We start from the raw sequence: 24,697 nt of genomic DNA, 5'->3' as shown, positions 1-24,697 counted from the left end.
TTTTGCAACAGCATGCTCCCACCAGCAGGCGGTCTTGTGCCAAGCACAGTTTTTAATGCATTTTCATTTGTAATTGGCTTTTCATGAGTAGTTAGATCACAGAATATGTAAAGAAATTTAACATGAATAATTGCTTTAACATTTTGAGATATTGAGTTTCCTTTTGTAGGAAAAAAAAAAGAAAAAAAATCCAAGAAAACAGCAATAACTCTTCCATAGGCTGAGCACATCCGGTTTATGAAATAGCTAATAAACACAGCCTCACCCAGTTACCTCTAAATGTTATTCAACTTAACTGTATTGAGGATTATTCAAATTAAAATTTGATTTTGAGGTGATGTATCACAGCACAGAATTCATTCCACCATAAAAGACTTTCTGTCCAGGACTGTTTAATTTTCTCTCTCTTACCTGATATTAAATTCAAGCCTTAAGTATGAACTGTGCCACATCTCTCGAAGTTAAAAGACATTAACCTCAAATAGGTCCCTTCCACTTTTTTGTTAAAAAACTAAAAAATAAAAACAAAGAAACCAATCCCCCTCCCCATCACACCACCCTCACTTTACTTTGAGAATTCTCAGCTTGGTACGTTTCCAGTTACGAGGTCTTGGCTTCCGCTGAGCACAGTTTGAAATAAAATAATGCAGCTTGTTCCTACTGCTGGAACACGCAGAGCCGAGCGCGCAGGCAAGGCAGCGCTGGCTCCGGCCCAACGCTTCAAACCTGTCTTACACTGTCACTCCAGCCTTGGAGCAGTTTATAGATAAAGTTGTAAGATAAGAACACACAGTATGAATGCCCCTCCCTACCGAAGAACCAGACACGCTTTTATCTTGGACAGAGGCAAAAGGAAGAAAATAGCAGAAAGATAGGAAAGAAAACACAGCCCTACTTGTGAAACGGCTCATTAAGGGAGGCAAAGTGACAGGTAAGTAATTCTTCTTCCCAGGCTCTGTCACAAAGGGAGAGATTAAACCAAGCACCCACACTAATTTTGAAATGCTTTGGGTAGCCATCCTCCTCTTGCCTCCTCTCTGGTAACTTACTGCTCTTTTCATTATTTATGTTTCCGAAATAAACACCTGTTTCATTGTATTCAATTACCTGGCCTGGATGTATTTTGCTTATTTTAGTAGGGAACACGTAGAACACTTGGCAGATACAAATTTAAGATTTTACAACTTTTCTACAATATTAAACTTTTAATACCTGAATTCTTTTGGATAAATGCGGGCTTGATTGTAAACATTTAATAATTATTAACAGGTCCCAGAGATAGTTATTCTAACTGTCCTAGTTTCACTTACCTTTCTAAAGGACACTGTAATAGTTAATCTGAGATTGGGTATGAAGTCTTACTCTCTTTCTGCCCTGTATCAACAGACCATTCTTACATTATTTTATGTACGTATTTCAGCCTTCCATAGTCTTTACAAATCGATGAAGCAGTTTTAATCTCAAACACAATTAGGTCAGGGTCATACAGTCAGAGACGAGGTAATACCATACGAAATGGAAATGGAAGCTTGTATTTTAGAAAGGCCCGCTCAAGTACTCGGTCCATAGCACTAGAAAGCAAAATTAGTTAAACCATCTTATGCTCGTCATTCATAAAGGCAAGCAATCAATACCCATCTACAGAGCAAACAGAACGAAAACTTAACATTTTCTTTTATAAAGAAAATCACAATCTTATTGACTGATAAACCCTGAGATGCATAACAGAATACTTTGAACTCAATCAAGCTGTGTGCTTGTTTTGATGTCCAGCCATTTTTAGAAGCGAGTACTCTGGAGTATTCAGTAGCTTTCATCTCTCAGACCCTTGATGGAGCCTAAGCAGCATTAAGACTAGACCTTATCAAACATAACTGCAAAAATGTGGACTGTCAGTGTGTTTTAGTCCACTCCTTTGGTCCATCCAGAGAAGGTCACTGGAACATCCACCTGACAGCATCGCTTATCTTTTTTTTTTTTTCCTGCCAAGTAAATAATGAAAAAGGGACTTCACTACAGCATAAACGTTTGTATATTTATGTACCAAACAACCCCAAGAGTTCCTGTATTCAAAAAATCCATTTTCATTTGAACATCAGAGGCCAACAGAAGTTCAGTAAAATCATCACGCAGAACGACAGAATTGAGTTGAGGTTGGAAGGGGGACCTGGAGATCATCAGATCATTTCCTATATATGACTGTTATTTCTAAAAAAGTACTGTGAATAGAAGAGATTATTCTGCATTTTACTTACAGTGCTCAGCTTACTACAACAAATGAGGATGCGACGTTCGTACAGCATACTGGCATAGAGATGCAGCATGTTGTTGACATCAACTGCTACAAAATACTCTGTCAGATTTCTCTGGGAAGAGAGAAAATAATTTTTGATTCATGATATTATAAAAACAAGTGTCCTTAACAAAAAAAACCCAACAAGATTTCATGCTCCTATTATGCTACATCCAGTACGTGGCTTAACGAAAGCAAGCCGTATGTCATCTTACGTCAGAGTAACTTTTTAATTGCAGTATCTTTCCCCTAACTTCTGGGGAGCTAGGTCTTCAAATAATAAAATTGAGGATGTTTCACATACAGCTTCTTAAATACAAGATACTTCTCAGAGAAAAAAAAAAAATGTTTTGTCACTTTTATGGAAACTTCAAAGCTGCCTGATAAAGTACCAAAAAAGTCTCACAACCCAGCAATAAACCCAGCTCTCTTCAAGGAAAACTCTAATACGACAAATTCAAATGTAAGCTCAGCCTATGCTAGACCAATTCTGATAACTGGAAATACACCTGGGCATTTAAAACACACGTGCTAAAACCAGTTATAGAGGTTGTCTGACCTCCTCACTTTGGGCGCTCAGACACACGTTTCCCCTCGGCAGAAGTCAAAGCGTTTTCCTTGGAGGGCTGGGCGACTGAGGAAGGAGCATGAGAATTCTTGCAATGAACATTTCAGTGGATGCCCATCACTAATGAAGAGGCAGGATTCAAACACCCGATTTTACTTCAAGTGATCAGTATCATATCATACTGTATCATAGTATAAAGAAAATTAATTGCAGTAGGAGAATATTGTAAGCAGAGCACATTTGCAATCTGCCTTTAAAGTATGGACAGAAAGACCAAGACACAAGCAAGTCATTGCCAAAACTTTACATATCCACGTGCTAGGCAACACAGCTTTCTTCCGTGCTTTTGCTGCTCAGAATATTAAAAAGTACCTATGTAAAAATTATTGTAAATCACTGAAATTCAAAAAAGAAAACAGAGCAAGCTGCACAAGAGGCTATGGCCACTTCAGCCCATCAGCCAGCAACGTTATCCAGTCATCGTTACCAGTGCCACTGCCTGTGCACGTGCTGAGGTGGCATGAGTCGTGTCATTTAAGGAATATTTAAGATGTCTCCTAACAAGCAGCAAAATGTGATCCTAAGATCTTTACTATCAAAACTAGAAGGCCACCACAGAGGTAACTTGATCAAAACGTATGACGTTATGAGGAGCTTTTACAGTGCAAGGCAAACAAAAAAGGATTTTTGCCTGTTCACTCCTAAAACATAGAAATTAAAAAAAAAAAAAAAAAAAAGGGGTGGTGGAGGGAAAGGTAATACACCCAAAAATGCTGAATTAGGGAATTTGTTTCCAAACAGCTTCTTACAGACAGGAAAGGGTTGCTATATGATAAAGGCAGCCTGATACAGAAAGCACATGTGAGAGCAAAATTAGATTAGTCATGAATTCAAGGGCAATCATAATCACCGTTAAATAAAAAAGCACAGAAAAGCAAAAAGCAAATATGATTTAGAAACTTAAAGAAGCTCAACAAAGCCTATTAGCACTTTTGACAGATCCAAAGATAACTCTAAACCCACCAATACTTGGCCTGAGAAGTCTGCCAAGACGTTTCATACTGTGCAAAAATATGTTCCACAGCTTGCCATCCAAACACAAAGAACTAAAGAAAAATTAACCATTGTATTTGGAAGACTTTTGCACCAGTATCTAGATAGATAAAAACGAAGCTCGTTATGGTTAGCTTCAAACATGTTAATGTAAAACAATCATTCAGGTCTTTGTTACAGAAAAGCTACAGCCACAGACAGGTATATTCAAAGGGGGGAAAAAAAAGCCAACATATTTTGCCAAAAACCTATTAAACTATCATGTACTTTTTCTGTATTTCTCATCCCATCTGTGCTGATTAGCATGATATTTTTGTCTAAACATAAGCTGTCTTCTCTACGGCTCTTCTTTCCCCTCTCACCCATCTTTCCACGACGCCAAAACACAGTGCATGACGACACAATCACTGCAAACAGCATGAATTAAAAGAATTTTTAAGTCCCACTGAACTGCCTTTGATGCCACCCAGACCGGGGGCACGGCAAAAGGAGCGCAGCCCCCCTGCTCTGCCCGGAGACGCGGCTGTGCCTGCGTGCGGATGCGGTTGTAGGGCAGAGGCAGCCACCAGTGAGAGGAGAAGAGACAGGGACTTGATTTGCAATTATTCTTTCAAGTTTATTGTAGTGAAATAGTGGCTCTGACACGCAAATGTACCTGCAGATGGGAAGATCTGTAAGGTTTTTGTCTTCTCTGCTCTCAGAAATTTGCCAGTAACACCTGCGAAGCATGTGGGCTGTATGGTAATGTATTGATACTACGGAAATTCACGTGCTAGCTCTAAGTTTTATTTATAAGAAAGCTGTCATCTTTGAAGATGAAATTGGGACTTACACATGTATTTTGAAAGACATGTCTCATAAGTGACAAAACCATGAATGAGTTAAATAAATACAAATGAAAGCGTTCCAATTTGCAGTATAATTGTTGTGTATTTTGTTTCCTGGGATTTAAACCTTTCTGCGGAGAGTAAGAAGTGGGATTTTCAAAACCAAACGTGGAAATAGGTATCACTGCTCCTCTCAAAACTCACTAAGAGTGCTACAAAATTCCCTCATGCTCCTTTGAGAGTGCTGTCTAATATCAGTAAATGCACATGCACATTGACTTCTGAGATTAAAAAAAAAAACAACAAAAACAAAAAAACATTCATGTACTTCTCTTCCTCCATCATTTCTCACTGTAGGAACAAAGCAAGGAGCTCTCTCCTCCGCAAAGAGCGAAGCTCAAACATAGTAACATGGATTAGACTTCACTTATTTTAATCTGAGGACTTCAATAAATTTCCTGTTGGAACAGGTCAGTAGAATTGAGTCACGTCTCCTCCTCCATCCTCCTGCTGGAAATCCCTCATCTTATTTAGAAATATTTTCGAAATATAGGACTCAGTGATACAAAAATAGACCAGAATGTGATCACCAAGAAAATGTCATCATTTCAGCCTGCTAATTTACCTGGTATTTCCGAAACACAACCCTCACTAGTAAGGGATTTACAGTCTGGGGTTGCATTTCCTGCAGTAAATCAGGTTTATTTTTGAAGTCACAATGCATTTACAAACCTTTCATATAGCTTAAATCTTTCAAAAAAGTGAATGCTTAGTTGTTACATGAAAGCGTCCATGCTAAATGTTTTTGTGACTCATTAAACATATTGATCTGACACCAAGGCAGATAATTCCAAGAACTCTGTTACCGTTCCAGATAGAGTTCTGTGCAGCTCTCCATTAATCATTACATACAACTTCAAAGTTTGGCACTACTAAAACTTTTGCTAATATGGGTTTTAAAATGTAATTACTGATATGTAGAGTTTTGAATAAATCAGGCCAATTGATTAAAATCCGTTAAGATTTATGCTCATTTAATGTCCTTGTATCGTTCCCTAATATGCTTCAATTCGACATGAAAGTTGCACTAACAGACAGATAAAATCCTCATAAGAAATTACACAATACTCATTAGAAAAAAAAAAAAAAACAAATGAAATGCCTGAGAGATAAAAGACAGTTAACTGCAACAACAGTTAGACCAATGGGGTTGATTTGTTATATTTTTCTTTCTTACAATGAGCCCTAGCTTTTTAAATTTGGAGGGGGGGGTGTGGTGTGGAAAAGTGTGTGAGTGTGTACATATATATAAATATATATAAATATACATAAAATGCCATTCATATCTGTTAACTGAATGTTCTTCCACTTCTGTTCCCAGAGGTACCCTGGTTCACCCCAGACACGGGAAAGGGTCCATCCTTCACCGTGACATCAGTGCCCAGGGTACCGACACGGAAACAGTCCCGTTCCCTCTGAGGCACATCAGCACCACTCAATGATTCAAAGCAGATGCTTTTTACCATCACATGGCACTCCCTCCCAGGAAGGCTGAGCCTCCAGCTTTCAAAGGGTTTCCAACTCCTCTGGCCCAAGGCCTCTGCTTTTGTAAGAGCCTTTGATTCACGAGCATTCATCATGTCTCCTGCTCAAACGTTGGGGGAAGCTGACTCATCCCTTTGAATATAAAGCGAACATCACCAGCAGACACAGCCAACAGAGCAGAAATACAGCTACACTTCCCGAAGCCTTTGCTATGTGGTGTGTTGTTAAGCTGTTCCGTATCAGTTAAAGCGGGCCCAAGGCAGCTGATCTACTTTTAATCCCTGCCACTGGTTTCTTACCATTACTAGCTCATTTCGCTCTGCCCTCCAATCTGCCAGCCTGTAAAATGGAAATAAACTTCCTTCCCTGCTCTCCAGGTGATGTGAGGCTTAGCAAACAAAAATCGTTAAAGTTTGAGATCACTAGCTTAAAAGAGATCAATGTAAAATATAAATGCTATAGACAAGTAACTTCAAATCCAGATTAGGACAGAAGACATTCCAGATTGGTAGCTAGTTTAGATTCAGGAACTGACTCTTGAATTACTCCTAATGTATCATATTTCTACAAAAATTAAGCACTTCAGAAGAAAAAGCACATCCATTAAATTTACCAACAGGATACGTGTCAGTGTGAAAAGCCTACAGCACAGAAAAGCTAGCAACAATGTTTAAAACAGAAACAAAAAGCCCCAAATGTTATCTGCTACACAAATCATCCACAAATCAGATTAAATGTCTTGATGATTCCCTTTTCTTTCTTTCATGCCATAAATTGAGGTATATGGTGCTAAGGCAGACCACAAAATGTTCAAGAAAGAAGCTGAGATGCCAGGCACAGAAATTTGGCGAAGAGACACAGCAGGAGTATATTAAGAGTATTTAAGAGAAGCAAATGCCAGCATTGTCTTCCCACAGCCCTGTCATCTGGCTGGAAGTCTGAGGCATGCTGAAACACATCCAAGACAACTTCAGGAGGACTGAAAAGTCTCTGAAAAAGTGGCCCTGCAGAGACCAGGTGTATTTGACGTTTTCAGAAAGCCACCTCACAAGCGGGTCATTTTTACTGGTCTCTTGGGTCATCCTTTCAGAGGGGTCTTGCTGTACGGGTAGCAGATCTGCTCTTTTCTACCCATAGCCATCTGTCCATTAGCGCTTTATCCTTAGCTGTTGTGCAAATATGATGCAGAAAGGAGATGTTATCACAAAGAAAGGAATGACCTCCTGATTAACTACAGATAATAATATCTCTATAAAGCAGAGAGCCTCAATGTTCATCTGAATGAATACAAAATGATCTGGTTGGAGATGTGTCTGCTTCTCACAGAGGGGTTGGACTGGACGGGCTCTAACGGTCCCTTCCAACTCAAACCCTTCTGTGATTCTGTGAAAATGTTTTAAATAAGGATATATGATATCTGAATTCTGACTGCATCTTAAAGAACAAGGTCAGTTAACACCAAAGTAGTACGGATGCAATATGGATGTTTGAAACAGCGAACTCGTCCACTGAGGATACTGAGTATCAAGATTTTATCCTTGGCTTGACTAATAAGTAGCCATAACACTTCAATAAATAAAGCAAAAGAATTCATTTTAAACCAGTATGCCACCTCTCCAGCAGGACCCAACAATTACTTACCAAGCTTAGTTTTCAGTTTCATGCTGTACGCATCAAGAAAACCAACAAAACTACGGAAACAGTGCGAGGTCAGCAAGGGGAGAACGAAATGCCAATTTGGATGCAGAAGAAAAAAAAAATTGCTTCTTTGGTTGTGAAATTATCTATTTTTAAAAAATACCTTGACTTACAGCTGAAGATAATTATGCTATCAATTTCCTGTTCATTTGGTATCTCTTCTTAATTAAAATGGCAAACATTAAATTCCACTGTTATGATGTACTTCACAAGGCCTGTTACATACTTCTGGAGTTTGAAACACAATGTTTTCTGCCCACTACTTATTATAAATTAACCACTTAAAGTTTACTTCAACATCTAGCAGTCCAATCTGCTACTGTCTATTACTAGGCCTAACAGAGGCAACAATTATGATCTATTTTGCTGCTGACATTAAACAGAAATGGTAAAGTGCATGATCCTCTAGAGTACTCACATTTTCAGGTATACTAGGAAGCTCTCTGATGTCAGGCACAGTAAAGTAAGAGTGCTAAAAAAAGAGCAAATAATGGATTATTGCAATATTGTCAAAAGTAATCTAAATTCATTGCTTGGTATTAGTAACGGCAGGAACAGCAGTTGCTCAGCTAAGTAAAAATGGCAGAACACTGGTTACCAACTACCAGTACGACTTCTTTGTTGTGGTTTTCAAAAGCTGGATTCTCAGATCACACACGCAATATGAAATGCATTAAGAGAGTATCAAATCCTCCTGAAAAGTTACATTACATTTTTTTTTGTTCTTCAGAGACACTGATACAGACTCACACAATGCACGAGACGTGCCAAGGAAGCTCGGAGGCAGTCGTAACTGAAGCCATCTCTCCACAGCCCCCTGCATGTTGCTGATGGGCTGCAGGAAACAGCAGCGAGCAGGTCCTCTTCCGACGTACAGCATCAGTAAGTTTCATTCAAGACAGCGGTGAAGTTATGGAAATTTACTGAGAAATACCTCCTGAAGTTTTATGCCTACTTACCTGAAAAATATTACTCAAGTTCTAGCTCGCTTTTATACACCTTAAAAAACACATTTTGAAAAAATATACTGGTCTCGCAACTTCATAATCCATTATATCGTTACATTCTTCTAATTGTCTGCATTGCAAGAGAGCAGGTTCACTCTAGTTCCCAGTCTTGACCACCTATGACCTGCATGGCTCTTCATTAGGGCTTTGGGAAAGGCAAGGAGACAATGCAACTAAACTGCTTTTGTAGATGGACGTTGTGTAAAATTTGTATCATTTTTAAGATTTTCACAATTTGTCTTAGGGGTACTTATTAATTACTTGCTGAAGCTGTAAGGGCTGCGAAATTCTTGGCATAGTTCCACAATTGGCACAACTTTCTTCTATATACATCTCAGACATTTCAGTGCTTCATGAACAGTCTATAACCCGAAATAGCAAGCAGGTGTTACAGCTACACTGAATATAGACACTAAATGTATAAACAGGAATTTTCCCGTTTGGGTATATCACTGTTTTAGTGATGCAATGCAAAGATACAGGAATAGCATACGCAACTATAGGAACCTCACCCCAACCCCAAAATAGGTTTGCAAACAGCCAAAATAAAACGCGTAAAGACACCGCAGCTAACAGTCCCTTGGCTGCTTTCTTATATTCTTTCCTGCTTCATCGCCCGTGAAATGTCTGAGACAAGGGGAGACCGGCACCATTCCTTGAAACCACTGGTATGAAAAAACTGAACTATCCCAACCGATCATCGCCTTTCAAGGCAGCTCGTCCCCTTAGACAGAAACACTGTCTGTACCAGAGCTAGCCAGGACATCGCTGCTGCCGGGGTCACCTCGCAGGGCCAGACAACTGTCACCTGTTGACTGACATTACAGGGTGAGGTGATGAGAGTAAGCTGCTCGTTGCCAAAAAGTCCTTTAGGAGGAGTAAAGGAAACGAGAGGGAGAAGAGAACGGTGGCTGCACATGCCACCAGCTTTCATGTGAACTCTAAATGACTAATTGGCAACTGCAGCAATGTGCATCTGAAGTGTTTTTTCACTACAGCCTGGAACACAAGGGTGTTCTACAAAAATTAACTTGAAGACAGAAACCCCAAAAGACTAAATTCAAAATACAATCCCATCAATAAAATCCCACATCTATTCTTTCAGTGTTCTTTGACTAATTTTATCACAAGATATAAAAATGAAATAAATTATTTTTGTGTGAGTCTTCCTTGGGGGGAGGAATCAGAAAATGTGATAAACAGATAATACTCAAAACACTGCTATGACAGGTACGTGACTGCTTCCCAGACCTGTCCCCCGGCACACTTGCAAGGCCCAAGAGTTCTGCAGAAGTGTGGACAATCAATGTCATGTGGCTGCTCTGTGACCTCTGGCAGGTCACAGATGATATGGCAAGAAATTTCCATGGGGAATACACACAACCTTCCTCCAACCTAAGAACAGCATTTCAAAGACATTTGAGATTAAGGGAAGGGAAACAGAGGGCCCCAAATGTGAAAAGGGGAATTTCATCGCTCTGTGTCCTCACAGGAAAACAACATCTGCGTACTGAGTCCCAAACAGGAGAATTGCTTTTGACATTCCTCCATTACGACATGTAACAACAACCGAACACCTCCCTTCCCATCCCTCCCCCTGCACTTACCACTCCAAGATGAACAGAGGTTCCTGGCTCAGGGATGGAAAGTTTATGAAGTGTTTCTAGGAGCTCACTCCTTTGACTGTCCTGAAATAAGAAGGAGGGAGAAGAAAAAAAAAAAAAAGGAATACTAAGTTGGCATTGCTATAACAAGCTAAACTCCAAGACAGAAGGGAGATGTTTGTGGAATTGGGGGCTTAGAGAATTTGTAAGTGCAAAGAAAAATATGAAAATAGACTTATATATTAGACTATGAACAGACATGAATGTAGTTTCCTCTGACAGCTGGGTTTTATAACATTATTTTTTTAGAATATCTTTTTTTCATAGGTATTTCTACATATTTCTGCAACCTACTGAGTCACCAACCTATGCGCTACACAGGTACTCAGCTCAGAGCAAGCCAGCTCTCACTGCAAGTTCTCTGTAACAACTCACCAGCGTAGGGCAAAGCCAAATGTATTTGACTTGTGTAGATGAAGATGTGATCCTGAGTGCTTCCACCTCAAACGTGAATGATTCTGACAAATGCAAAATTCTATTACTGCCACAAAATGGCAATAAATCAAAGCAGCAACCTAACTGGGTAGATTATATTTGTAATATTTTAAATATCTGAAACTAGGCTTGGTGTTGCAATTACATATGCGATTTCTCTGTATCATGAATTGTCATTTATGAACCTAGAACCAAATTTCTATGGCTTAGTTGACATTTTTCCAGTCTCAAGACTGAATTTTACTTTGTTTCGCTTTTAAAGCGGAACAGCACCTGAAGGGCTCAGACTAGATGATGCTACGTGGGTAAGCATTTGGTATCAGTAAGCTCAGCTCCACGCTTACTTTCCATGAAAAGTAAAACTTGGATCACACATCTGTCACAGATTCACAAAACACTGCAATACAGGAGTTGCATGGATGCATGGCTTACAGTTCAGATAATCAAAAAGTCTGCACAGTATGGGTGACTGCAGGGAAACCATTAACCTGTGTTGGATCCACAGCCACATTCTTGGGCTTTATCTTCCCCCCAAAATAATTTAAAAGCATGTTTATTTTTCAAAGATACTTGCCAAGCTTTCAGCTTGGCTGAATATAATCTTATATATTATTTCATCACACAGATTAACGATTCACGTGGTCATCCCTGACATAAGCGCCTCCTGAACCGCCTGTTCTCATCTGCTCTCCCTCATTCGATATTGGGGCAGGGAAAAGAAAGGTTAGTACTGTAGAATAATACCTGTCCTTTTGCTGAATAATCTGCCAAGACATTGAGCAGCTTATAAAAGACTTCAAACCATGGGAGGTAACTAAAAAAAAAAAAAGAAAGAAAAAGCATACATTTAACTTGCTAAATCTCAGTTAATAAATCCAAGATTGCTGGCCTCTGCTATACAGATGCATCCTAACCATGGCCTGCACTGGATGTGACACTCAACAGGTATCTGTGTGGAAAGCCACCTCGGACCTTCCCTTTGAAGGAGAACGCCGCCAGAAGGGTGAAGCATCCCTCCCTTGGAGCACTGAGCTGCAGTATTTACTCTTCCCCAGCGTTTCCAGTCGCCCGTGGGCACTAGCCACCAAACAGCACCAGTGGTGAACAGAGGCGGGTATCGGGCTGGCCGTGCTGGGAGCTCACCTTCCCGCTCGCCCTGTAGGTAACAACCGCACCCCAAGGGAAGGCTTTAGCCTGTCAGGTAAACGTACGCTCCTGTATCTCTGTTCATGAACATTTTTAACCAGAATTCTTTCCCAAAGTGTATGCTGAATAACTAGTCTTCTGTGCAGCAGCCGAGGGTCCTGGTAAACTGCAGTTGCTTTGGTTTTGAATCCTGGTACAACTGGATTTTTTAAATTGCATAACCATATCTCAGCTTTTAACCGCTGTCAAATCTTATCCCACATCCTGTATCACAGTATTCAGCCCACGTCTTAGTTAGGTCAAATAGAAACTTTACCTTAAGTCAATTTACACTCAACTTACAAATAGAATAAAGAAACAAAATGAAAAGACAAACATGCGGAAAAATCAGATCTTTTTAATTTGCAATACCTTTCCATTCTATAAACAAGACAGCTAAGATGTTACTTTTCACCACAGTGTGATTTTTCTACCCTATTTTCATGGCACAGTTCTTTATTTCAATTATTTTTTAAATACCGGCAAGGAATCTCCCCTCAGCTGCAGCGAATAGGAAAGCAAGTTCATGTGACGCACAAAGCAATTCTTCTTTTAATCACAGATGCTTTCTGAAGCAAATGGATTCTATTTTGATATAGTCGGACAGGATTTAAAGTTTTTATAAAATATGACTACATCCTTGACAGCTCTGAAGAATTGAGTGCCCCGTGGCTCCTCACTGTACAGCTTCAGTAACAAATGAAGTGAGAAGCTATATATGGGGCAGATAAAGTGAACGGCACTCCATCATTAACATTTGTTTGAAGCCTGCAAATGCTACTGTAAAATGTAAGTAGCTTATCAAAATATACTGATAAGCAACTTAACTCTTCATGTTATTTGACAGCATTATCATTTAAATTAATATGCTCTAAGCATCTTTACAAACTATGTATTAGAATAGAGGAGAAAGACAATTACCACTTTAAACAGCGTTTAAGTTTGGCATTATACTGTAAACAATCAAGAAGGATTAGTTAGGAGATAAGTTTCTTTCTTTCTGTTTAGTTAAATAAACTTCAGCAGAGTTAAAAGCCATTACAAGAGTAACAAGAAATCCTCTCAAAACATATCTGCTAAGTAGAGATTAAGAACCTGGTAAACAAATCCTCGCGAGGCATCTATCAAGAGAGTTTGAGAAGTCGGGGAACCAAGAAGGCAGAAGGCTCCCTGAGAGAATGAACCCAGCTTCTTTCAGGAAGGCACATTCTGCTTCATTGCTAAGGGACTTGCTGGAAAAATACGTTTACAGAAATAGAATTAGAATCTTTTAAAATATTTCTGTGTTTATAAGGTGTGTGTCAGTACAAAAGCACGAAACAAAAGCAAGCGACCTCAGCTTTGTGTTTGCCAGAGCTGGGCCGTACTGGGAGCCCCAGGCCTGCGGCGAGGGCAGAGCAGGCTCCCAGCACCGGCCACCACTCGGGGTCCGTGTCCCCAACAGGGACAACGCTGCGCTCCGAAACCAAGGTCAGGCTGTGCCCTGCCTTCAGAGATTTCCTGCTTCGTCCCGTCGGGGGCGTTTGCCTCTCCCCTTCCTCTTCCCTCTGTGTTTGCCTCTTCCCAGCAAAACCTCACCTCGCCACAGGCCAAAGGAGTTTGCGTTATTACCGCAACACACCAAACACGACAAATCTGCAGGTTCTACCCATGAGAACAGTCCATCCAAATTCAATTTTAATTCTTTTGCTCAGCACCTAGAAAACAGCTTCTGTGATTCCAATAAAACCAGCCCAGATCAAGCACCATACTCACGCAACGTCGAAACGCCAGCAAGCCCTGCACACAACCACAGGGAAGGCAGGGCCCTGTTTCTGTGGTGTGCTCACTCTGCTGGCTTTCCCTTTGCTCTTGACCGGTATCTTATAACAAACTTCTTCATTGTCTGCTGTTTAACACAAACTCTTTGCTATTTTAACCCGTGTTTACCAAATAATGGTTTAAAATCTCAGCAAAGCCACTTCTTTTTCTTGTTTTAAAACGAACTCTCCCTTCTGAGGAGAGAAGCTTCACAGTTTTGAAGCTGAGGAAATCAGCTGGTATTTGAAACAACCTCAACACAACACAATACACGAGGATTGTGTAGCTCTTGCTCAAGAGAGGTACAAGACAAGATAAAACAAACAAATCCACCACAAAATTGCATAAATTATGTGGACAAGCTCACTTCAATTTTCACCTCCCTCCTTTGTCACTGCAGAACTCAGGATCTCTCTCATCCTGAAAGCTTTGGATACGTTAGAAAACTAATTTATCCTGCCATCTTTAATACTTTTACTTCATCACTTATTCCGTGTGTTTACTACTGAAGAGTGAAACAGTTCTGCTTTTATTAGACAAAATAAAATAAATAAATAAATAAGAAATATCATTATCTGAATTTGCTCCTAGATCCCTGCCAGAATGGCAAAAAAAAAAAAAAAAAAAAAAAGAGATGTGGATTTTTTTCTTACAAAAAGCAAATCCTCAAGGCAGCCTCTAAACACTCCCTCCAAAGAAAGGGAGGTTGAATTTATAACGAAAACTTTCTGTACCACATGCAACTTAAGTAGCACAACTGGTAGCAATACGGAAGATTTATGGCTTATGACTTGCTCATATTTAATTTGTAACCAAACACTTCCCCTTCCTCTTAGCTACCTTAGAACTTCTGATTAACTCTTGTTTTCACAGGTCATAGGTTAAACAAAGGAAGGGAAGCGCCCGGGAGTGAGACTGCCCAGAGCACCACAGCACAGGGCGCGTGCACCCGCGCACACACACGCACGCATCCCCCTTCAAACAGCATCCAAAAAGCGATGGGCTGGAGATTCCCCAAGGGAGCTGAAGTTCAAAAACTCCAATAAAGATAAATCAGACTGTGACTGAAGAGTAAACAAAAATAAAAGGGTAACATGAATTTTTTTTTTTTTACATTTTGCACCCATTTTCAGTTTCCTGACACACAGATAATGACAAATCACAACGACCAAATTCGGCTTCCTCAAGCTGAGATTGGGTTTAGCACTCTGTTCTTCTCCCTCTGAACCTTCAGTGTGCGATGCAGACTTGGTGCTGGAGACAGGCCAGCCCAACGGGAAACAAACAGGGGCACAGGAAAACTGCTTGTTGTGCCACACCAGGTCTGCAGAAACTCCACGGCACAAGTCGCACAGAGCCTTATTCAGTAACTCGTATGTCATCACCTTTTTAGTGCGCTCCTCAAAAGCGCAGAACATCATTATTTACATGTGTCACAGCAATTAGGGTCGCTCCAAGCGCCAGGACAGCAGTGCTGTACTGCAGCTTGTAAATACAAACGTTTCCAAAGCACGGCGTTTAAAGAACAGTGGTGCAAAAGCAACAACTGCCAAGGTGGGTCGAGACAACAGGAAAGACGTAAAAAGCAGCAGACTGGCGTGACATCCAACGCCAGCAATCCCGGCGGGCAGGGCAGCGCAGCTGGGATGAGGCTCGCCTTCGCCCTCTGACTCCCCGGCGCAGGGGAGCGGCAGGCGGGAGGACGTGGGTGAGGGGGCAGCGCCAGCGCAGAGGGTACATCTCGCCAGCCAGCACTGCTCTCAGAACGCCGACCTGTGCTTCAAAAGTTACGCTGAACAGAAAATGTCATCACCCAACATGAGCTGCTACACAGATGAAAACGCTGCACTGCAGTCAATTCAGCTTTCAATTTTTCAACATATTAATCCACTCGTGTGCTTTAATGTATGAAAGGAAAAAACTACTCCATCACAGCAGCACACACGAGGTCACATTTTCTGACCTTCAGAAAGGACCGCGACCAAAACTGGAGAATATTCAGCTAGCCCTTTTGAAATAAAGCAACTGTGTCTATATGCACGCATGCACACACACAGACACACGAACCATGCGTGTGCGCACACATACATGTGCATACTGTCATTCCACAGCACGGAGGATGCAGTAAGGGATGGCCCAACAGAACTTCCTTTACTGATATTCAGTTGCCAACAGCAATGAAATTAGGCAGATAAGTGGATTTCCTGCATCCTCCGACTCTCATTAAACACTTAATACAAAAGATTTTAAAAACAAACCTAAACAATTATTAGCATTGTTTATAATCAACTTTCTAAAATTATTTTTAAATAATTAACAAGAAATCCCCCCTCCAGGTGACTCACACTAGGGAACATTAATTGAAACCAACACTTTAAATTTAGCCAGGTCAAGCCATACCTACGGATAAAGAGCAGAGAGGCCACACACAATAGCACACAAAAAATGATGCCCCCTTTTCATCTATTACAAGTCCAAGCCCTCCTCTAGCTTGTTTGACGCGGGCAATTTTGGAAATAAGACTTCAGTCTCTACAGCTGCAAATGTAAGCTTGCCTACAGCCAAAACTACCCACGGCAGCACTGCAGCCGGCACCGCACTGCTCCTGCGTCCCGTCCCCACGCAATTACCCCGTGTGGGATTTTAAATGGGGGTAAACTTTCCCCATTAGAAACGCCTCAGCTTACTGGAGGATTTAAGGATCATGCTTCCTCACGTCAGTACAGGGCTTTGGCTACTGGCCCACGTAAAACGAAGGGCTCACCAATAGTAAGTGATGGGACTCTGGGTTGCACAAACGCATGAGAGCTACTGTTTCCGTCAGGATATAATGATTGCCTGCCAGCAAATAGCCAAGAAAGTACACACAAACCCAAGACAATAGCTCTATTGTAGCGATTGTCTGTCTGTAAAGACACGCAGCTGATTTGGTCAAATGGAACTGTCCAACAGCAAATAAGAAAATGCAGCGTCTCTAAGAACAGCAAAGGGAAACTGTAACCAGCATACCTACACTGGCGTCCAGTTGATTTCCTTATCAAGCAAAGGGTGCCTTCTTCAGGAAACACAGCTGTTTCTTATCCAGTTCTGAAGCCTTACTAATGAATAGAGGTTTTGGTAATAAATATACTTTCTTTGAAATGTGAAAATTTCACCATTATCATTGCTTTTGATATTTTTGGGGCACTCATTAGAAGGAAGGCAAGTCATAAGTCATAGCATGTACCGCTCTAAATCACCACAGCTATCTCACGAAGGCCAGGTACACCCAAGGTCAAGTGCAGAGAGAGGCTGAGCAAACAGGCAAGCACGGTACGGAACCAGGAATTTTACTTACTGTTAGAAAGGTAAATCTCCAATGAGGTCAACTTAAAAAGGGAGAGATTCTCCAGTATAACAGACAACCATGAAGGAGGAAACGATAGCAAGATAACCAAAGTGTGCAAGGGCATTGTGAAAGCTGAACTCATCAAAATAAACTCCCTTGGAGCGCTAACGAGTTTAAAAATGTACTGAGAACTTCAGCAGCAAAAACGCTACATGGTCCAGCGTGGCAGCATCAAACCCTGGTGGCAAGGGGTACTTTTAAAATGGTTTATGAGTATTTGCTAATTACCACAGCAACTCTTTATAAAACTAATTTTTATCATTGACAGCTCCAGCATTCAGTTTTACTGGTGTGCTAACACCACTGAAGAGCAGTGCAAACACTTGTGGAAAGGTACCTGCAGTACCTTTGGTCCCTCTGAACCCTACAAAAGACAGGTACCACCTTGGGTCACACAGTTTCCACAGAGTTCCAGAACAACTTCCAGCCCGCAGATAGGCAGAACTACATTTTTGCATATGTATCTCTGTCATTTGAAATTAATGAGTCTGAGCAACTAGTTTAACATCAACATATTTAACGCAGCATCTCCTAACAGACTGAGCGCACAACTTTTCTTCCTTCCGTTCACACAGATCAGAAGTGCCAAACAGAACAGCCCACTTTACAGGCGGGCATACTTCTCTGTAGTGACCAGCTTACACGATCGGTCTGTGTTAGCCAGGATCGGAGCCGAGGAGTTCCTGAATCTTGACCTTTTGCTCAGTACAGTGGCCTAGAATACTTAATTCTGTCAATAATGAGCTTGGCTCTTATATAAACCACAGCATGCATCACCAATAACTTCACTGGAAGTACTCCTGATTCACAAAAGTGTAAGCAAGAGCAAATTCAGGCCAAGTATTTCTTCTGCATGTATCAGTGAAACACACTGGTGTTTCAGTTCTCAGACTCTGAATAATTAACTCAAAATACAGATGACTCGGTACTCAGTTGTGGCAGTGAAGTCACCACGAAGCCCAGGAGGTTCTTACGTGTCACAGCGTTGATCTGAATGAAACACCTTTTCTTGCACGGTCACACTCGTATGATGCGAGTGACTTGTATCAGCAGGTGTACGTACGCCTCATTCTCCAGGTCCACTCCAAGCAACATCGCTGTTCCAATCCTGAAATCCTTCCAGGAGTAATGTGCAAGATCAAAATATCAAAGATTCAGCAAATTGAAAAAAGATGTGAATTACAAATATGAACTTCCCTTTTAAATTATTTTTAAATGCCACCTTAATTTTAAACAGCTAAGACTAAGTTAAATGACTTAACTACATACTTTTAAAAATAATCCTTTCTCCTCCCCTCGAGAGAGTGCTGACTCTTCATATGCCTATTATTTTCCTTGCAGTAATACACTTAATTTTTTTCTCCACCTTCCTTTCCTTCCCCAACCCAATGTTTCCAGCATTTTTACAAAATGCATTTGAAAGAACCAAGACACCTCTGGGCTCATTTGGGAATTTCTGTAGGCTAAATTCCCAGTTCAGCCATTATGTGTTCCAGTGCCTTCCCCTACACCTTACGCAGCTCAGTACATCATTATTCTCTCTTCTAGACTCAGCCTATTGACACATTCTCACACTTGTAAGCTTAAACACATACACACATACCCCCAAATCTCCATAGCAACATCTGTGCATGTTGATGAGACGCAGGCTTACCTTCCGCAGGATCAACCAACAGCCTTTTTTGAACATTAGCTTTTTTTTTTTCCTTATTTCAAAGTTTTGTCTCTGCATTAGACCTCAATCCATTGTAAGTGCCTCTACCATTGCAGATAGCCCTCCAAATCTCTGCCTTTTCTTGCTCTCAGAGAATTTATTTCCTTTTTGCATTTCGTCCAGTTTTTTTTTCTAAATTTCTCTTTGATTATTACCCATGAGTGATATTACATGATTCCATGAGATTCAGCTAAAATTCCTGCAGCTCAGGCGTGTGACCCATGTAGGCACTTCAGGAGCACCCAACACCCCAGCACTGGCTCACACAGCACCCGTGCGTCTCGTCTCCTGGAGCATCTCAGTACCCTATCATTGTCAATAGGAAGCTCTCACTTTGGTGACTTGCCACCGTTTATTAATAATAAAAGTCAATTAAAACAGTCCCTTTCCTGTTTTTCCACCCAGCGTGACCGAGCGTAAGCAGTTAGAGCAAGCCTCCCATGCACAGAGCCCCCAGGTCCGCTCGATGCCGCGCTGAAGGCGGCCGCTCCCCAAACAGCTACGCGGCCCTTGAACCGCACAGCAGCGCCTCTCACAAAAGAGAGCTCACAGGAGCTGAATGCGCCCCGTCAACAACGCAAAGCCAGAACACTGTCACAAAGAGATTTGTGATGTAACAATTCTACGTTTTAGTCAAGCTAAGAAGTGCAAGGGCAGCTCGAGATAACCATTCCAAGGGCCTTTTGTTGCGTGCTAACATTTAATTGGGACGTTGCAAATGGAACTGGAGTCTGAGTTTGACAAAGCTGTCACCCTTTCTCAAATTCTTTGTGGTCACTCTAAAATCTTGGAGGGAAAAAAAAAAAAAAAAAAAAAAAAGTCCAGTGCAGCTGCACTGTGGAATTTATGTAAATAAAAGGAATTCAGAAGAACTTGAGCATTACAGTACGCAACACCACGAAGCATCTACGAACCCAGCACACAGTAATCTCCCTGCTTCTCTCAGGAGCCCTCTGAGAAGGAAGAAAACAACAGAATTCCACAGCCTGAAAAAGAAACAGCTTTTCCATGAAAACCATGCCTTGAACTTTCACTGAAAAACATTTTATTCAAAAAGAATCTGTGTCTTAAGAACCAAGAGCATTACGCTTCAGACTGGAAAACAGGCATGCCGCACCCTTTGGCTCACAGGTCCATAACATCCTACAAAGAAACTGCACATTCACCGACACACAAACACAGCCATAATTTACAACGCACAAAACTCTAAGTATCTGCAAGTCAAACTTTTCTCTTGTGAATTATCTATCACTGCAAAATTTAAGAAAGTTTACTAAATTTTATGATAGGTTATTTTGTGGTTTATTCATTTCAGAAGTATCTTTAAGGTCTGCTCTGTTGTTGGGGACTTTCTGTTTTCCCTCTGGTAGATAGCTCTTTTATAAAAGTGAAAGAATTTTAATTTCTAACACACAAGTTATTCATACCACTGGGAAAACACGCCAAGTGATATTCCTCCCATGAGCCCACATGGAGCAAAGAGAAAGGAATTCGGTTAAGAGACAGAACCTAGGGTCTGCTGAAACAAAATGCAAAACTGTGTGCAACAAGATAGCCTCGGAGTTAAAAAGATAACAATTACGTTCCACTTAAGGCCAACAGGAATATACTGAACAATGCTTTTAGTTGGCCAGCGTTCAGTAAAATGCTCTAATTAACAAATAAGAAGAGGGCAGACACTGGTCTTAAACTGAGAAAAATTACTGATGATACTGGCACTTAACTTCCTGGACGTTAAAAAACACTGGTCATGAAGCAGTCAGTGCAGGCACACGAGTTTAACAAAGCAGGATGCGTTAGCAGAGAGCCTGAAGATGACCACTGCCGTGACAATATGGAGAAAGGATCGCAAAGGCTTGGCTTGTCAAGGAATCCCTTTTCTCAAACCGGATTTAAAAGCACACATGAAAGTGCTGGAAGAGAGAATTCTAGATGTGGCAGACAATCAGAGATCCCACTAGGTTTGAGACATCTGGCATCAGTTGAAATCCATCACATTTCATTTGGGGATCAAAGAACACTGGTAAGCCTATCACAGGTTGAAACAGTAGATCCTGAACAGCCTTTTCATCCCAATGCAAATTAACCCTTTTCCTTGACCAGAGAAACAGCTCCTTTTCATTACAGACTCCAATCACACGTGCTTGTTGAGCTATGTACTAAGTTTCAGCCGAAATTTCAGTAGAATTTGGAACTTTTTATTATAAATCCAAAGTGCTCCCTACCAGCAAAGTGCACAACACGCTACAGCACACTGCTGCAGCCAGCTCTGAAAGCCAGGGACCTTGACGTACTTTGTATCACAGTCTGTAATGCCAAGAAATTCCTAAGGGGAAAAAAAATTTACACAGCTCTGTGTTCAAGAGCCACACTGAAAGGCTGGTAAGGACTTCTGCTCCGCTACCAAAGAAACTCACTACATATTTAAAAGTTGAGAACGAGCAGCAAGTGTGCTTTCTATAATCACCGTTTCTCCCAGGGCCTCTTATCCTTGAACCAGAGGGGTTTTTTCTACTCATATATTTTGGATTAGTCATTCGCCACCAACCTATGTCAAAGGCTAAGCAGAAAAAAAAAGCCCGAGTCTCAAAAACGCTGAGTTAAGAAACTCTGAGTGCAATACATGGAGCTCAAACCACTTACACCAGGACTGGAACAGGTTCAGGGGATCAGCGGCTCCTGACCGGTCAACGCGTTCCACCTCTGGAGCGCCCAGCCTCGTGTACGGCCAGCGCCCACCTCTGGGAAGGCACAACTCGCTAGGACACAGAGTTATTATACGGAGAGCAGAATGAGCAGAACTATCAGATCAGTATTTATGGAAGGTAAGTTATCAATTAGCTAAATCATAGGAGGAAGACCAAAGATTTCACTGGCTGATCACAATGTCACATGAGAGAGAAAATAAATTGGCTCCTGAGCCACGGAAAGGAATATCTACTTAACAAAAGCACGCCATGGTAAATATCTCTGTCTCATCAATCAGCACCACAAGCTAATTCAGGAAAAGCTTGCAGAATCGTACCAATAAATACAAGTAAAGTTTTAGTAAGAGGCAAACTCTTTAGGATCAAGATGGCAAATATCCCATTTTTTAACATACTGGGGAGATGTACACCGCAAAAAAAAAAAAAAAAAAAAAACAATGAGTCCAGATTGTTGGGGTTTTTATTTATCAGACAGCACTCTATCATTCCAACGCCAAAGCAGCAAAGCTGGATAATGCAGCTTCATGCCAGTGTACGCATGCTCACAAGACACTGTTCTAGGATACTAGGTTGATTCTTTACATTTTTGGAAAATTAACTACAGAGAAACTGGGGTAGGGAACGAGAATATTTCAATAACAAAGAGAGAAGAAATGAATGATATATATCCCTCTTCTGGAATATTCTCCAAACCACTTTTGTTTCCTACCTGGCAAGAAATAAACTTAACTGCAGCAAGGTCTTGTACAGTTCCCCTGCACACCGAGGGAACCTCATTACTGTGAAGAAATATTCACATGTTCATTGGTCGTACACACGCCTCCTAACAATAAGCAAAGTTTGGTCCCCAAGTCAGTTGGTAGCAAGTCATAAAAGTTAAAAACTCAAACCCATCACAGCTGAAAGAGCCAAGCGAGAAATGCATTATTATTTCAGTGCTGTAGTGGTACTTGGAATTTGTAATTTGGGAATGCGAGAAACGGGGCTAGTCACCTAAGAATCGCTTTCCTTACAGCAAATGAGGGTTTGTAATACAAGATGTGAACGCAGCCCTCGAAGACCATAAAGATCAGGTCAGAGAGCCTGGTATTTCATTGCAGGTTGGCTATGACTACAGCGCACAATGTTTTAGGATTCACAGCCCACATCTAGATGTAAAAATAAGCACGTGAAGTGATAGTACTTGACTCCTCACCTGCAGAAACAGCACTGATGAACATGGTAACAGACCTCCTGAAAATGTGGCACGTGAATTAACAGAAAAAACTCTGGCCGTGGCTAGAGGGCCCAGTTTTTATTCATGAGACTTCTTGTCTAACCATCAGTTTAAGTAAATCATTAAAATAGGAGATCGCTCACAATCACTTGATTCTCTGAATACTCCAGTTGGTAGACGAACACTAATTAATTCTAAATCATACTGAGGTAAGTTAATGCTAGATAACTAATCCTTGTATTGCACAGTTTGGAGGAAGATCTGTCCCTTATCAAGCGTGTTGATAAACAGCCAGCGTTACAAATTAACGATCACGCACAATCCAGATAACACTGCCTCTACGAAGCCACATAAAGCCTTTCTCCTGTCATTACAGCGTGGCTGAATCACATTTTCTATCGAAACAATATGCAGAAGGCAACCCATGCAGCTTTTCGCAGCAGTCCTACCTCTCAGCACAGCCCCTGCCTCTCCAATTACCAGTGCATAACCTGAGGGCTCCTGCCACCTCTTGATTTCTGACGGAAGAAGGTGCCATGTAATCTCGTTGTGGAACACCGTACACATCTGTCAGCAAGGGCAGGATGGTCTCACTCCTGACAGACGCGTTTTGTAAGCCTTCAGACAGCAGCCCAAAAGTGATCTGTTTGTGGAAGAGAAGATCTATCCGGCTTGGACTTTAACTACTTCCTCTCTACTTTATTTGCCGCCAGGGAACCGGGTTTTCCCCAAGGTGATGCGCTAATTCATTTTGTATTAGCACTAAAATGGAAGTTTCCAAGGCAGTCAGCCAGGCCAAAGGTAATAAAAAGTGACATGATTTAATTACTTCTGTTACAGTTGTTCAGCAACTAAAGAAGGTGTGACATGAAGCCCTAATTAATTAAGTAAAATTGCTTTCCGGTCAGTAGGCAAGACCAGTGAAATAGCTGGACTAGAAAGCAGTACTCTTCGCTTTTTCCAGTTCCACCAGTACAATACATTAGCATCATTATCACTTGGCATTTTTTGTTGTGATCCTTCCCATTGACACTTTACAGAATTATTTTGACTTGAAGTCAAGAATAAAGTTTTGGCAAAATCTGCAATGAACTTCCTTTGACACACCCTCACTATTCTTTAAATTCACTAAAAGTCAGTTAAATCAGCATTGCCCCAGATTGGTAATGCAGAGGGAAGAGGGGAAGGAAGGGAGGGGGCTGTTTGTTTAAGGGATCCTGGGTCTCTGAGAGGGATTGCGTTGAGAGAGATCAAACAGTTACAAGTCATAAGTCACTTTATATCATGTTTTTATGTACCCCATTTTCACAAGTTCTGTCCAGAAACTCCAGCGATGCAAGGTAACGTCAATAAATTGCAGGTCAGAACTCTGTGTTACCTACAGGCACACCAAACAACAAAGACAAAAAAACCTGCAAGACAACAGCATAGAACCGATACTGTCACTGTATCAGTACCATAATTTTTGCTCCAAGGGGGAATACTCAGAATGAACGGAACATATCACTGCTATAAAAATTACCTGGCATTTGTTCAGTTAATCAATTGACAGCTCCAGTCCAGGACTGCCACATGACAGCAACTGCTACACCTGAA

General features: G+C 41.1%; 1 protein-coding gene across 5 annotated transcripts in view; it reads right to left on the bottom strand.

Annotated features, from left to right (window-relative positions):
• Positions 1 to 24,697, bottom strand: part of DENND1A (DENN domain containing 1A) — a 197,937-nt gene that overhangs the window by 99,147 nt on the left and 74,093 nt on the right. For all 5 annotated transcript variants that reach the window (XM_086763850.1, XM_086763854.1, XM_086763851.1 and 2 more), the window contains exons 6-9: positions 11,835 to 11,904; positions 10,599 to 10,679; positions 8,403 to 8,456; positions 2,256 to 2,366 (exon numbers count right to left, since the gene is read on the bottom strand). In XM_086763850.1, coding sequence (XP_086619976.1) covers positions 2,256 to 2,366; positions 8,403 to 8,456; positions 10,599 to 10,679; positions 11,835 to 11,904 — 316 coding nt within the window. The remainder of the gene's footprint in view (positions 1 to 2,255; positions 2,367 to 8,402; positions 8,457 to 10,598; positions 10,680 to 11,834; positions 11,905 to 24,697) is intronic.

The sequence above is a fragment of the Chlamydotis macqueenii genome, chromosome 20, assembly GCF_036417535.1.
Source record: "Chlamydotis macqueenii isolate bChlMac1 chromosome 20, bChlMac1.mat, whole genome shotgun sequence".
NCBI lineage: Eukaryota > Metazoa > Chordata > Aves > Otidiformes > Otididae > Chlamydotis > Chlamydotis macqueenii.
Note: the sequence above shows the minus strand (reverse complement) of the source record. Positions and strands in the feature narration are given on the sequence as shown.